Source organism: Gekko japonicus, unplaced genomic scaffold (assembly GCF_001447785.1).
Source record: "Gekko japonicus isolate JY-2015 unplaced genomic scaffold, Gekko_japonicus_V1.1 scaffold3503, whole genome shotgun sequence".
Classification (NCBI taxonomy): Eukaryota; Metazoa; Chordata; class Lepidosauria; order Squamata; family Gekkonidae; genus Gekko; species Gekko japonicus.
In genome coordinates, this window is record NW_015164764.1 from 24,567 (window position 1) to 39,894 (window position 15,328).

General features: G+C 45.4%; 1 protein-coding gene across 1 annotated transcript in view; it reads right to left on the reverse strand.

Moving 5' to 3' along the window:
• Positions 1–15,328, reverse strand: part of DGCR2 (DiGeorge syndrome critical region gene 2) — an 86,380-nt gene that overhangs the window by 6,939 nt on the left and 64,113 nt on the right. Inside the window, exons 5-7 of the mRNA XM_015409709.1 lie at positions 13,368–13,444; positions 9,270–9,446; positions 7,483–7,686 (exon numbers count right to left, since the gene is read on the reverse strand). Coding sequence (XP_015265195.1) covers positions 7,483–7,686; positions 9,270–9,446; positions 13,368–13,444 — 458 coding nt within the window. The remainder of the gene's footprint in view (positions 1–7,482; positions 7,687–9,269; positions 9,447–13,367; positions 13,445–15,328) is intronic.

Sequence of the window (15,328 nt, forward strand, 5' to 3'; positions counted from 1 at the left end):
TCTGCCTACAGCCTGGGGTGTCCAGGTCAGGGCCTCTTTCAAACTATATGGAGGGAAATATCTTCAAAAAACTACCTTACGAAGGGAGGGGGAAGAAACAAGTTCTCCATGGCAAGACATTGATGCAGACCTCATTAGAGTAAGGGCAGTCAAAAGACCTTCACCTAAGGAGAACTTTTGATTAAAAGCAAAAGACCAGTTGTGGAACAAGAGACCAGTAGAAATGATGCACTACTAGAAATTTACACTCACAGTTTTGATAATGCAAGAAACCCTCCAGGTCAGGAGGAAAATTCACTGTTTCTCCCCAAATCAAAGATTTTTTAAAATTACTGAGTACATTCCAACAGTAGGAATTTTCTACTCCAAATCTCAGGAACCAGTTCCCAGCATCCTTGGGAATATCAACCAAGATTGATGCACAAAGAGAAGAGATCACACATGGCCCACCCTATTAAAACATCTTTGCAGTGATGACAGCTTGAAGTAAAGCCCTCGGTATTTTCCTGAGCTCAGGATAAAAAACAATACATGACTCCAAAACTGTGAATCAGATTCACAGTCACTGCTCTCGGTTTCATACATGCCTCACTTTTTCTGTGGACAGTTATTAAAAGGAAGCTCACACTATCCAAAGTACAAGGGATGTGTCTGCGCACACCCTACAAAACCTTAAAGCCGAGATGATAACAAAGATGTACGCAACACCAAGTATTTGGAAAAGAACACAAGATGCACCACGGCTGCAGAGCATAAAAATCACACAGTTAAGCCAATTTAGCCCCATTTGATGCAGTCCTACCGAAGTCACACAATAACAGTCTAGCCTGCATGCTCTGTGAGTTACAATGAGAAAGAGGGGGGAGGGGGGACACAAAACCAGAACCTTTAGGCCTCTCCCCATTAAATGGATAAACTCACCCAAGCCTACTAATGTGAATGCTCAGCAAATTCTTCTAACTGTAGAGCAACCACACCCCTCCAATTCTCTACAGAAAAATCTGCCTGCTCCTTCTCGACATGCATTTGGCAGAGTGCACTCTGCCCAAGGAAAGCACCTGCCATAATAAACATCTTCAGTGTGCCACAAGCCACTTGTTCTGTTACAAACAAACAAACCCGCAATCACAGCTTCCAATCCAGAATTACCCTGCTTTGTGTCATCCCAAACACTGTGCTTCTACTCAAACATGAGTCTTTAAGTGATTAAAAAAATTACTCTTAAGAGGAGATCCCAGAGTATGGCTGCAGGGCACACCATACAGCAACCTTTCTGTAACTAAGTCTGGAACTGTTCAGTGCCCAGACGGGAGATTCCTGAGAATCTTCCCTGTATACTGCCTTCAGCGTCACAGCAGGAGGATGGAGAGGGCATCATTGCAATAAAACTAGAAATGCGAACAAATCAACCACAAGAACAATTTTGCAGCCCTTGAACTGTAGCTGAACTTACCAGTTTCAAGAGAAATGCCAGTATCATTTGCCTCTGGGTCCCTCTCTCTTAGTAGAGAGAGGATTGTGGCCACAGTGAAGAGCAGAAAGCCATTTTCCCCTCTTTATGAATATCCAAAATACACCACGTACAACACAAGAGGTGTCAGTGAAGAAAACAGCCAGTTAATGTGGCATTTAGCACCTTGTTTGTTCTGTACCAGATCTTCCTCCTCTTCTTGCCTTAGAGACTCTGCCCATTTTCCCAAACCCAAGCCACTGCTTTCCCCTTCCCAGCCTCTCTCAAGATTAGCCTCTAACTGTTGATAAAAAGGGTTGACTGTTCACCTCCTTAAGGTCAGGAACTGGACTCTAGTCTGCAAGTAAAAGGATGGATGAAAAGGCCAAGGAAGGGCTTCCCTCCCTCTGTCCCCTCTCTTCCACGAAACCTGTACGTTTGCTCATGAAAGTCTATAGCTCTTGCATGTGCATCTGCAAGCAAATGAATGATATTCCTGGCTGAGACTGCCAAAAGCATCCTTCTGCTTGTTCCACCCTACTGAGAACCACCACAACCTTCTTCCTGAATGAATGACAGTCCACGGACCATTCGTCTCCCTGGCTATGTACAATGTCCAGCATGAAAGAGGGAGCACGTCCATGGCCAGTGCCTCTGATGACCACCACTGGTCATCTCTAGTCTTCCTCACTGAGAGTATTAAGTCCCCTGATTAAATCTTGTGGAAGAGAACGCAGGAGCCAGGGCAGGAGAAAGGACAACCGGAATACTGGTGTGGGGCTCAGAGGAAGACCCAAGTAGTTACCCTGACCCTGAATGCCAGGAAAGCGTGAACACAGTCCTTCAGAGGTCTAATAAGGCAGCAAAAAAGTTCTTGCTGACTCCATGTTTAATGTGGGAGGTATGGCTGCTGGCAAGAAACACTTCCACAGGGGTGATGCTGCCATATCTGCCAAAGACTTCTCTACAGGACTCGGAGCTCTTGCGAGAGAAATCAGCTCCTGCCCCAGTCCAGATGTAGGGCTGGAATGGAGATTTTCCACCCAGTAGCAACTTACGCGACGAACATCTTGCAAATGTGGCAAAGTACAAACGACACAGAAAGAGCTTCTAGAGGAAAGTATTGTTCTCCTGCTGTGTATGAAATGGCCCTCAAAGTGATGGGCTACAGGAAGATGCGGAAAGACGGGCTCCGGCTTCCCACTGAAAGTATAGTAAAATGGTAAGCCAGTCTGCCGGATGCAAATTACTCTGGGAGGAAAATAAGTGTGTCTCAGCCTGACTCTGCATCAAAAGAAGCTTTAATTCTGCCTAGTGTACTTCCTTGAAATTAGAAGACACATAATAAAACACCTTACGATAATCGTATCGTCGGGAGAAATCTTTTATGGTAAGCGTGTAGGCAGTTGAACTGTTTGCATTCCATACAAATAGAATTAGGAAGGTTTTAATCTGATTTTATACCAAGAGGTGCAGGCTTTTAGAAAACAAGAACACAAACCCTACCCTGAAAGAATTAAGTACAGGCCCTCTCGAGAATATGAGCTGTTAACAGCCAGTGTTTTTTCGTTGCTGCCCCACTGTTACAGAATAGCCCCCCAAAAGGGGGTGAGGCAAGCAAGCATCAACCTTTGGGGCCTTCTGGGAAGGCAATGAGAGAAAACAATGCTGCACCTACCTGTAACAGTTGTTCATCAAGTGGTCACTGGTCACCTGTGCAGTCACACGTCGGAAGTGCGCATGCACAAACTGGCCTGCACGGTTTCCATGTGGAATTGCACAAAAACCACTATGATGAATTTGTTATGGAACAGCCTGAAAAGGTTCTGGCTTATTTGTTTGTGTTTTAACAGATGACTTCCATATTGTATTTATTGCTTACCACCTGCCTGAGGTCCTGACTGTATGTACACTTTAAACATAAGGAACAATAATATAAAGGTCCCATTTTATTGAGTTTTAGACACCCCTCCCTTTCTAACTATCTCCAATACTGTTCTACCAGCCAGCACCAGGGCTTCCTATTCAGCAATTGGGGGGGGGGGGTTTTGCAGCCTGAAGACATCCAAACTAAGTTCAGAAAGTGCCTGGAACTTGATCCCAGTCAGTACTGGCTGAAGTCTCCGGCCAATACCAACAGCCTGACAAGCAAATATTTCACAGCTGAAGTATTAAAGCACAGGGTACATTTTAAAGAGGTAAGAACAGATCCCCATGGCACCTTAAAAGCTAAAGCATTTATTCACTGTATCTATAATGTTCTGGAAGCCAGGACTCTCTTCATCGGACACAAAGGGGCTCTGGCTCTCAAAATGCTCGTGCCATGATAAATATGTTATCCTTTAAAGGTGCCAGAGAGTCTCCGAAGTCCTGACGGCAGCAGATTAACATGGGCTACCCTTCTGGAATGTTAAGAACAGGTTCTCTCAACGACTGCAAGACTGCTACATATATTTCACAAATCCATACTTTTGCTGATAGCCTTTTTAAAAAAGCCTCTCTCATTTCACCGACATACCAGAAAACATGAGAGTCCATATACGGTTATTCATTGTGCTCTAAGTATGTTAAAAGTACCCAGTTTCAGAGTGGAGGGGGATGGCTCTCCATTTTAGCACTACCAAGGACAAACATTACTCATTTGAGCTGCAAACGAGGAAATTTTCAGGGAGCTGGATCTTTACGGAGTCGTAAGCATGGCTTCAAACAGCAACAGCACCACCTGCAGGCTATCTGTGGCTGTTTGCCACTTAATTTCATCACAAAAATGCCTTTCAAGATGACACGATTGGCTCCGAATGGACAAAACTTTTGCTGTAATATCCTCAAGTTTTGGGTGATGCCCTTTTGGGGGAGTGATACCTTTTGGGCGGGGAGGAGTTCTATGGACTGAGTTACTCCTCTCCCCCCCCCCGGCGGAATTAAACGGAATGCGCCCTTGCCACAGGATATTCACTTGTACATGCAGGATTTGTTAGCTTTTCTGGCACCTCCATCCTCCCAGACTAACATAAGAAGAAGAAAGTGCAGCAAGAACAGTTGCTGCTTCAGTTCAATGCTAGGCGTGGTTTCAGGAAGGGGTCCTCTCCTCTTCCTTTAATAAGGGCTAAGCAGATTCGGCCCTGGTTAACATTTGGATGGGAGACTGCCAAGGAATTCCAGATTTGCTGCACAGAGGCAGGCAACGACAAAACGAAGACAAGGAGGAGGAGGAGACTGGATTTATACTGCACCCTTCACTCGGAGTCTTAGAGCGGCTTATAAACTCCTTTCCCTTCCCCTCCCCTCAACAGACACCCTCTGTGAGAGAGTTCTTTCCAGAACTGTCCTTGAGAGAACTGCTCTGACAGAACTATGGCTTGCCCAAGGTCATCCAGCAGCTGCAAGTGGAGGAGTGGGGAAACAAACCCGGTTCTCCCAAATTAGAGTCCGTGCACTTAACCACTACACCAAACTGGCTCTCAAACCATCTGACAAACCATCTCTGAACATCTCTTGCCTTGAAAACCATACGGGATTGCTGTAAGTCAGTTGCGGCTCGATGGAACTTTCCACCACTGCTGTCACCACCAACCCCACCCTACAGACCATTTACTTGAAGCGACAATTTATTTATTGAATCTATTTCCTTCATTTATACCCCACCCTTCTCCCCAATGATGACCTAAAGCGCCTTACGTTGTTCTCCTCACCACTGCCCGGCGAGGTCGGTTTGGCTAAGGGAGAGAGAGCAACCAGCCCCGGGCCACCCAGCAAGCTCCCGCAACCAGTTTAAAAACACCGAAGAAACAGTGCCGAACCTGCCAAAGCACCCTAGGTAGTCAAATGTGACACGGGGATGCTTGAGCAGCAGTATCACTGCTGCCTTCCAGTGCAGCACCCGCAACACAGCACTATATTGCAGCAAATCAGGGCCGGCCCAGTGCCGTGACTGCAGCTGGACAGGGAGACCAGGGGCCTGACCCCTACTCACCCGTGAAGCTCACTGGGAGACCTTGGATCAGACATGCTCTCTCTCTCTCTCTCTCTCTCTCTCTCTCTCTCGCAGCCTGACCTATTTCACAGGTCCGTGTACAACATCACAAACCCCAAAGAGAAAGAGTGGGATAAAAGCAGGTGGACAGAAAACCCAGGAAGTCTCAATGGCTCTTGCTCTAAAATGTCGGCCATACAGACTTTCAGAGCCCAAGACAAAATTGTCTGCGATCCTGTGGATATTCTCTGTGCATCCTGCAATGGAGGGAAAGCTCCTTACGACAGGAAAAAAGTGCCTCCACTCGTGAAAAAAATAGGGTTGACAGCTCAGGGTGGGGAAATACTTGGCGCCTTACGTTGTTCTCCTCACCACTGCCCGGCGAGGTCGGTTTGGCTAAGGGAGAGAGAGCAACCAGCCCCGGGCCACCCAGCAAGCTCCCGCAACCAGTTTAAAAACACCGAAGAAACAGTGCCGAACCTGCAGGGTACAACGCCGTAGTGTCAACCCTCTAAAGCAGCCATTCCTCCTGGGTAACTGATCTCTGTCTTAGGCAGATCAACTCTAATAGCAGGCGATCTCCCAGCCCCACTTGGAGGTTTGCAACCCTAGGAAAGAATCTGCGAGGATCCATCTCTGTTTGCCAGAAATGTATTTGTGTATCCCATTCCTCTCCCACCTTTCTTCTGCTCTGGAACTCAGGAGCTCCTTATCCTTCGGCTGGGACTGCGCTCTCAAAATGTCCACTGCCGTCTGCTTGACAGCCATGAATGGCCATGATTTGCCATGAGCAGTGACAAAGCTGTGTCGTATTTATATCGGCTGGCCTCTGAAGCACTTCCCCTTCTGTTTCTCCCTCTCATACAGCAAAGCAAGTTTAATCAAGTGTATCTGACAGAGGGCCACAGATTCAGAAAATGCTCACCTGCGATGAAGCCGGGCTGATTAAGTTTTAAAACGGGTTAAAGAGGCTCAATTAGAAGTACATCCATTCAGAGAGTGATACTGATTTTTATCCGCTTTGGCATCCATTGACTAATTTCTCAGCTTTTGTGAACACACAGGATGCACAAACCAGTGCATGGGATAAGCATATATATGGACCACCATACTAATAACCTTTTAAGCGTTATGCCCATATGCATGGAACACTGCCTGAACAGATAAAAGCTTTCCACCCATCTCCAGGCAAGAGCCGTAAGGTTTAAGATTGGCCTCTATCAGTGCTCAGCAATGGATAAACAAAGACAGAAGGGAGCATGCTTGATGCCAAAGGCAGCAGAGTGAGCACAATACTGGTAGAGAAACAATTTAACCAGCAAGATGCACCACTATAGGTTTGAAACACAAAACCACCAGCGGCTTGGACTTTAAAATGCAACAGCAGTATGCGTTGAGATGCAATCTTAGTTCCCAGATCAGTATTTATAACATGGAAATTACATGAGACATCACAGAGAGCCCATTCCATTGCCCGATACACTCATCTAGAGCAGCATTCAGTGACTGTGCATGCTGACACATTATTTAAGAAGCTGAGTAGTTTGGTTTGAGCTTCCAGACATGCAAAAGGCAAACCCTAGTTTACAGTCACTGTGGATTTTAGTCAACAGTTTACAGGCACAGCCAAGCTCCCGCTCCTACACCACCCATTCACAGTTGATAGCTAGGAGAGGCCTTCCCTTGGATTTCTCTTTCCATGGGAGGACACAGAGGAATACAGTAGGATGGGCGGGGCTTGTTGCTGGCTAAGGGAGGGGGAAGGAACTGAAACACTGACTAGCTTTCTGCCCATCATGAGCCATCTGAACTTCAAGACAGGGCTGGCGCCGCCTGGAGCCAGTTTGCCCGGCAAGGCGGGATATAAATTGAAAGTAATAAATAAATAAATAAAATACCACAGCTACAAAAATACACAAAGCATACTTGCATTTTTTTTTTTCACTCCGGGAAAAGGTTTCCAGGATATAGCGTTCCTTCCAGCCAAGAAAGATACTCTAACAAAGGCACAATTACTTGTATTCTCAAGATAAAGCTAATAACCTGGCTCCGCTCCTACCTGGATCTAAGCACGTAAATCTGCAGCACTCCTTGGGGTCTTTGAGGTACTGCTGGCAGCCCTGCGGCCGTTCACACAGGGCCGCCACGCACATCTCCGGCTCTCCTTTGTGACACGTGCAGCTCAAACACGGATCGTCTCCCTTGGGGGTGAAATAGTAGCCTTCATCCACAATGTTGTCTTTGATATCCACACAGGTTTGGCCTGAAACAAACAGAGACAGCCCAGGGCCACGTCAGTCCCTGTTGCAGGATGCTTGCCGCACGAGAGAGACATTCTAAGGAGCAGGACTGCGATTGGAAGGCCTAATTCTCGGGAATCCTTTGCACAAGGGAAATGCTCCCTGAGCTCAGAGGTACTGGCCGGGCTGAACAGGTGGGGGCTCTGGGCATCTCTGGGCAATGGCTGCTTTACAATTCAAGCTTTCCAGACAATCTTTTCATTGGTCAACAAACACACATCTGTTGCACAGCAGGAGAAGCATCTGGATCTTCTGAAACAGATGCACCAGCTGTTGAAACAAAGTCCCTTCTCTCAGCACTTAAACCCCACTATTTTTGTTCCTGGAGCAATACGAATCTTTCCCCAAGCCACTGCACACACCACTGTTGTACGTATTGTGCAGGAAGTGACGTTGCAGGTATCACTGGTGTGTATTGGCTAGTACCACTTACATCACAAGTAATCAGCAACGCTCACAAATTACAGATGAAAAGATTTTCACTTCCCCCAATTCTACACAAGGCAATGTTTTTCAAACGGTGACCTAGAGCAGAGAGCCTTGTGCAGACATTTAATCCAAGGAGAGACAGTGAGGCACAGTAGTTGGAGTGCCCAACTGACACTGGGGGAAGCTGGATTACAAATTCCAACTCAGCCATGAATTTGGACCAGCTACTCTGTCTTACCAACCCTCATAGGATTATCATAAAAGATGAACTAGTAAATGGATGAACTGGGTACACCACCCTGAACTGACTGAGTTGGATCCTACAGCTCTGGTCCAGAGGGACCCCTCACGTAGCAGGAGGGAGTCTGATGGGATCAGCTCACCAGATTTAGTAGCATCTTCGGTTATCCACTGCTGCACAATTAAAGCAGACAGCAGTGATTCAAGAGATAGACGGTACAGCCCTGGTCCAAACCCACCCACGGCAATTTATTTCAAGACATCTTGGTCTCTGACACACGCGTGTAAAATAAAAAGTTACAGACCTCCTCCATAATCCCAGTGCTTCAAGGCCTGTTTTCTGTGATATAAACTGACTTGCTTGGATCATCTGAAGACCTATTCTGTGTCCCATGGCCACTGGAGGTCTTGCACCCAGGCACACTTAACAGGGCCTTCTTGGTGTTGGCCCTAAGACTGGAACGTCCCCCCCACCCAAAGTACATCTGGCCTTTTCCCCCTAAGTTCTAGAAAGCTTGTCAAAGCCACCCTCTTCCATCAATGTATTGAGGCTAAGCTAATAAAGGTAACACATTGCTTCTTGTTCTCCTTTTATCATCCCTGTTGACACTAGACCTTTAGTGGTTAGTGGATAGTTTTGTTTCTCTTAATATTTGGCTAGGTTGCCCATAAATCACCAATTCACTGTCTCTCACTATCATGCATTGTTTTCAGCTGTCTCAACATAAGACACACCTTGATAGTTTTTTACTGAAATGCAGGATGTGGGAGGGAGGGTTAGTAAACAGAAAGAGCAAAAATGGGATTTTTGCCTGCTTGAACTCTCGAGCACAGGAGGTACCGATATAAAACAGAAACCTCCAAGCAGGCAACTCACTTCTTTTGCAAAGGAATGAAGATTTCTCATAGCAGTTTTCAGCATACCAGCTGTGAAAACCACGATGCCGAAGGGTCGGGAAGTGCGAACACTGAAACTGGGCACAAAGGATGTTTTCATTTTCAGACACAGCCGAGCTAAATGTAGGCTTAGGGGGCAAAAATACTTCCGATGAACCTAGAAGGACAAGAATTCATTATAGCGCAGGTACAAAAGAAGCTGTTAATAAGTCATTTAGGGCCCCATTCAAGAAAATCACTCAAATGGCCACCTGGTCTAAATATTCAGAACGAGAGGGCCATGATGTACGGAAAGCCTTCAAGTGGCAACATAGCCCAGTTTATGCATGCTGGCTGCACCATTTCATAATGCAGGTGAAGAACCACATTTTGGAATGCTCCCTATTGCTTTAAACTCCCTGCAAATGGAAAACCAGACAGGGGGGACAGAACCTCTCTCCCTCTGTGGAAGTTTCCCCCTCGCATGGACTTTTCTGTGCAAAAGAACATTCAAAGGTGACAAGCCATGCGCTGACTCAAGTTGAGAGACAGCTCCAGACTTTCCAAGTGACACCCTCCCGCCACCCTCCCAATTCCAAGTAGTGCACACACACAGCCTTGACCTCTATGCTGTGCTCCTTGGCTCTCCAGGGCAACTGGCTAGCCACTGAGCAGAACAGGATGCTAGGCTAGGTGGAACACCAGACTGATCTAGCAGGGCTCTTGTTATGTTCTTAAAATAAACGTAGCCGGGGAGACTCATCGCCAATTACAGTTGTTTTAACTTTGAGCGTTATGGACAGGCATCACAGTCTATACATTTCACAGTCTTAAAACGACCATTATGCAATTCCCCCCCCCCCTAAAATGTATCATATTTTCAATCTATTTACAAACTTTTCTCCTGATTGCATATATATTTAGAGTCTTAAGTCAAATTACATTGTCATATATCACACTAATGATTTTAAGATGTATTATGTTTTAATCTATTATATATATTATGTTTTATTATGGCAAGGTCTGCCTTGCCTCTGTAAGCCACCCTGAGCTCTTTGGGGAGGGCGGGGTATAAATATAATAAATAAATTAATAAATAATCTCTCTTCATATTAAATTTTACATGTTTAATCCAGTAATAAACCCTTGACCATCTCTTATTCTGTATTTTTTCATCTTTCTCTTGAAGTATTAAACTTAAATTGTCCATTTGTGCTAGTTCTAATAATTTTACTACTAGGTCCTCTTTGGAGGGTATTTTATCCAATTTCCAATTTTTAGCCACTAGAATTCTTGCAGCTGTTATAATATATACCATTAAATATACATCTTGCTTATCAAAACCTTTTGGGATTATATTCAACAAGTATGTTTCTGGAGTTAGCTTAACGTCTATATTCAAAATTTATGAAATAACTTTATAAACCATTTTCCAGTATGTTTGAATCTTATTACAATTCCACCACATGTGGTCAAAAGTCCCCACATTTTACTTGCATCTCCAACATTTGTTGGATGATTGTGGGTAACACTTCGCTATTTTATCTGGGGACCAATACCACCTGTGGAACATTTTATAAATGTTTTCCTTATAAGATATGGCTCTCATAAATTTTGCTGACTTCCATATGGCATCCCATTGCCCATTATGCAATTTTTTTCATGTGCATTTTGTACATGTACATAATTACTTCAGGCATCTGTGGTTTTTTACAACCCACGAAATCTTGCACCATAATAAATTCTTATCAAGACTGCTGCTAAATCATGAAAATATGTCTGAATCTCAGAAGATAAAATTCTTATCAGCAAACAAGAAATGCAAAGAAGTGTACACGGACAGCAGCCTTTTCTTTGGCAGCGGCTAAAATACATTGAAGGGTTTTTTTACTTGAGCAGTTAACTTTCACAATGGTCTTTGACTTATTATTTTTGTTGGTGAGAGATACAACAGTACCTGTAATTTTACCAAAGTTTGGTTCCTCGGTTGGTATTTTAGTGCATTACTGAACTGATGTTTTGCTACCATATGACAATTACACACCTGTGTAATAAATCTGTACGATGCCAGAAGGTGACTTTTTGACTTTGCACAGGATTTGTAAAAATTCTTCCACATGCATTTAAAATACCGGCCTTATGAAGCTACAGGACTCCAGAACAGTACCGGCAGATGTGTCCCATCCCCATATGCACAGTCCGCCCTGGTATCATAGCTCTACCACACCTTTTCATATACACAACGCAGTTGAGTATGCAACCATTGCGTCGTAGTTCCAGCACTACTTCTGCAAGTCCAGGAGATGGCAGTATTGCTCTCACAAAACTGAAAAATCCAAGAAAAGGAACCCAAAGCTTCAACAGAAGCTCTCGCAGTTGCATCTTATGACAAATGAGGTTTTTCCTTTGGAAAAAATGGTGACATGTACCTTGAGTGCCATATGCAGTTTTGCCAGCAGATGGCAATCCAGGGATTACCTCCCGACTCTTCCCCCACCCAGTAACATGAGTTGTGTAAGACAATCAACAAAAAGCATAACACGTACCAATTAACATGCAACTGCACAAGAAACATAATGCCACCCTTGTACCAGAATTAAACACAAAATGCTGAAGTACTTGGTCTTTAAGCTCTAAGAGACCGCTAAAAATATTCTCTTCCCCTTAGCTGCTACTGTGTGGATTTCCAAATTAGTTCGCAAAAGTGGGAATGAGCCAGAAACATTTCGGGTCCACTTGAGCCGGAACACATCTCCTTCTCACTCACTCGCATGCCAGAATAGGCAGAGCTGTTAGGGATAGCAGAAGGTAACCCCCAGAGATGCCAAAGGGAGAGGCAAAGGGCACAAGGTTCGATGCACACTAGTTGCCAGAGGTACACGTGAGCTGGTAAGACGTCCAAGGCAGCATAGTGGGTTAGGAGTGCTGGACCAGGACCAGGAAGGCAGGAGTACAAATCCCAGCAAATCACAAAGCTCAGGTTGGGCCAGGGCAATTTACCAATCTTCTACCTCAACCTCACAAAATTGATTTGATTTGATTTATTTAATTTGCTACCCCGCCCGCTCAGCCTAGGCCAGCTCAGGGCGGCTTACAGAGCAGAATAAAAATTCTAATGGTACATAAAACACAATAATTTCCAATAATACAATTCCAATAATACATAAAACACAATCAACCTAAATACAGTGTTAAAATCAACATCATAAGAAAGTGCTAGCAAAGTTCCACTTTTCAACATTAACTCCATTGGTCTGCTTCAGTTGTCTTAAGGGGAGACGGGTTTGGGCAGTAGTTAGAGGGACCAGTGGATTCGAGCTCACCCACCGTAAAATGTCAACTGTTGTCAGTAATAGCAACGGCGCTCGTGATGGTGGTAACTGTGGTGAAGAGCGCAGAGAGGAGGTCACCCTGAGCTTCTTAAAGGAAGGGCCACGATAAAAACGTTAACTTCAAAAAATGGTGACCATGGAGGATTGGGTGTGGCTTACCCTTCTGTTTTCACACTTACGCAAGAGGGAGCCTGAGCATCACTATGGAACCTTTTATAGCACTGCACGAATACTTGCACAGTTGTCTGCAGAACAGCAGGAGCGGCTAGTTTCCTTTGACTTGTGGCTCACTGGACCCCATGCGGAAGTTGCAGGCAACAAACTTCACAACTGGGACCTCTGGGGAAGGGGGGGGGCACAGAGTGCGAGAGATAATTGCAAGGACTTCTAGAGGATAGGAAGGAAAAGGCTCAAGTGCGAACCTGTGACTGCTTTACAAACAAGGATTATGGATTGGAATGGGAGGCGGCACTGCTGCAATCCAACACTGCCACTAACAGGCTCAGCACAGAAATTCCCCGAGCCAAACCTATTTACAAACTTTTAAAATATGGATTTAAAATAAAATATTATTTTATTTGGCTTAAGATGACCCAAACCTTTTTTATATGATTTTTCCATTACTTACCACTCCCCCTTGACTCACCTCCCTTTTGTTTTGTCATTTCAAACATATATGTGACGAAAACCATTACAAATGTGCTTTTAGCTGGCTTCAGTCCTTAATCAGGGACGCACGAGAATCCATGCCTCTTTTCAGTTCTTACCTTTATAGGTGACTTCCCAGTGACCTTCCAGAGAATGGTTGCGGTTCGTGATGACAAACTGATATCCAACCCATAATCTACAATGGGAGATTTTCAAAAGACTTATTGTAGAATGCTAAAGAGGAAGAACATTTTTCGAAATCCAAATATAGACAGGTCACGAGGAGAGGAGTATGTACTCCAGAATATCCTGAAGCTGACCCGTCACTCTTAAACAAGATCTCTTAAAGATTTCATTAACAGAAAAGGATAGACAGACGTCTCTAAAACCAATAACATTAGCAGGAATAATCTTGGGAATGGCAAGGAACACCCAACGCAGGGAAATCTTGCTATGATGTTCTTGTAGTTGCAAGTAAACCCTGACATTCCATGTTTTGCAATCCAATCTCAGTGAGATGATCCATCACTGACATTCCAGAAAGGGCAAGCTGGACCTCTATCTTGGGGAAAAATTACTCCCCAGTACTAATCCATGGCACTGTTATGAAATACTTCTCTACAATGTATAACAAAATTAAGATGCAAACAATATGAACAATCAGGGCTCTTTTTGTAGAAAAAGCCCAGCAGGAACCCATTAGCATAATAGGCCACACCCAACAGCAGGAACTCATTAGCATATTGGGCCACACCCCTGACAGCACAGCTCATTAGCACATTAGGCCACTCCCCCATGTTACCAGAAGTGTGCTCATCCAGCCACACCCACCTTTTGCTTGTTATTCTGTTTACCTTGTTTGTTGTCAAAACCCAGGGCCTTTTTTTGTAGCAGGAACTCCTTTGCATGTTAGGCCACACACCCCTAATGTAGCCAATCCTAATGAGTTCCTGCTATTGGGTGTGGCCTATTATGCTAATGAGTTCCTGCTGGGCGTGACCAACTCGGGAGCCAGCCGGAACTCCGTTCCTGTGCGTTCCTGCCCAAAAATAGCCCTGTGAACAATCAAACAGCAGCTCAAATATAGGAAATGCACTTGGTGACACAGTGGCAGCAGTAATATGAGCAGAAGACCAGCTTGCTAAGCCCGAGGAAAGTTCTCTCAAACTGACAATTTTTAAAAAAAAATCATGAAAAGACTATAGAAGCGGTGGAAACAGAGGTCATTTTGGGGGGGATCGCGGGGGATCGCAGTTCCCCCGGGTGAGGTACGGGGGGCGGGGCACATGATGAAGGCCCCCCCCCGCTTCCGGCCGCCCCGCTTCCGGCCCTCATTCAGCCAGGAGGAGGCAGGAGAAGAGGGAGGATAAGTTGCTTCCTCCCTGCCTCTCCCCACCCCTGCCTGCCTGGGGCCAGGGAGGGCCTTTGCAGGGCTTCCTCGCACTCCCACCGGCCTTGCAGGTCCACCGCCGGGCCCCTGATGTCAGGGGGTGTGGCATATGCTAATGAGTTATGCTAATGAGTTCCCCTAGCTCTTTTTCTACGAAACGACCCCTGGGTAGAAATGCAGACTTCCACAGGCAGGCAGCTCCAAAGCAGCAGCACAAATACCAAGCCTGCCCTGCTCCAAGTCCATGCCAATCTCTCCTTTGAAAAGGAAGGTAAGAACCTCTGGAGGAGAAGCTGTTCTGCCGAACTCAGGAGACGAGAGGAAGTGGGGAAGCTGCTCACTCAAGGACACAGAACCCAAGCTGCGTAGCACTCTAGAGGCAAAAATCAACACCTCAAATTGGACCCAGAAGCCAACTGGCAGCCTGTGCAGAGGTTATGAGGTGTACTGTGCTACCTGTGGCCCATTCTAACTAAAAAGCAGGACACAGAAACCAGGATCAAACCTTCATGTTTAGTTGTCAAGCTGAATTGTGAATTAGGCTAGCTGCAGCTCCCAGAACACGTCCAAGGGCAGCCCCATGAGACAGCTCATTGTAGTGCTCTAAATGGAGGTCACCGCGCACTATTTTTAAACATCAGAATATCTAGACAAAGGGAAATGATCTCAGGAGGGAGGAGGCAGGCAAAG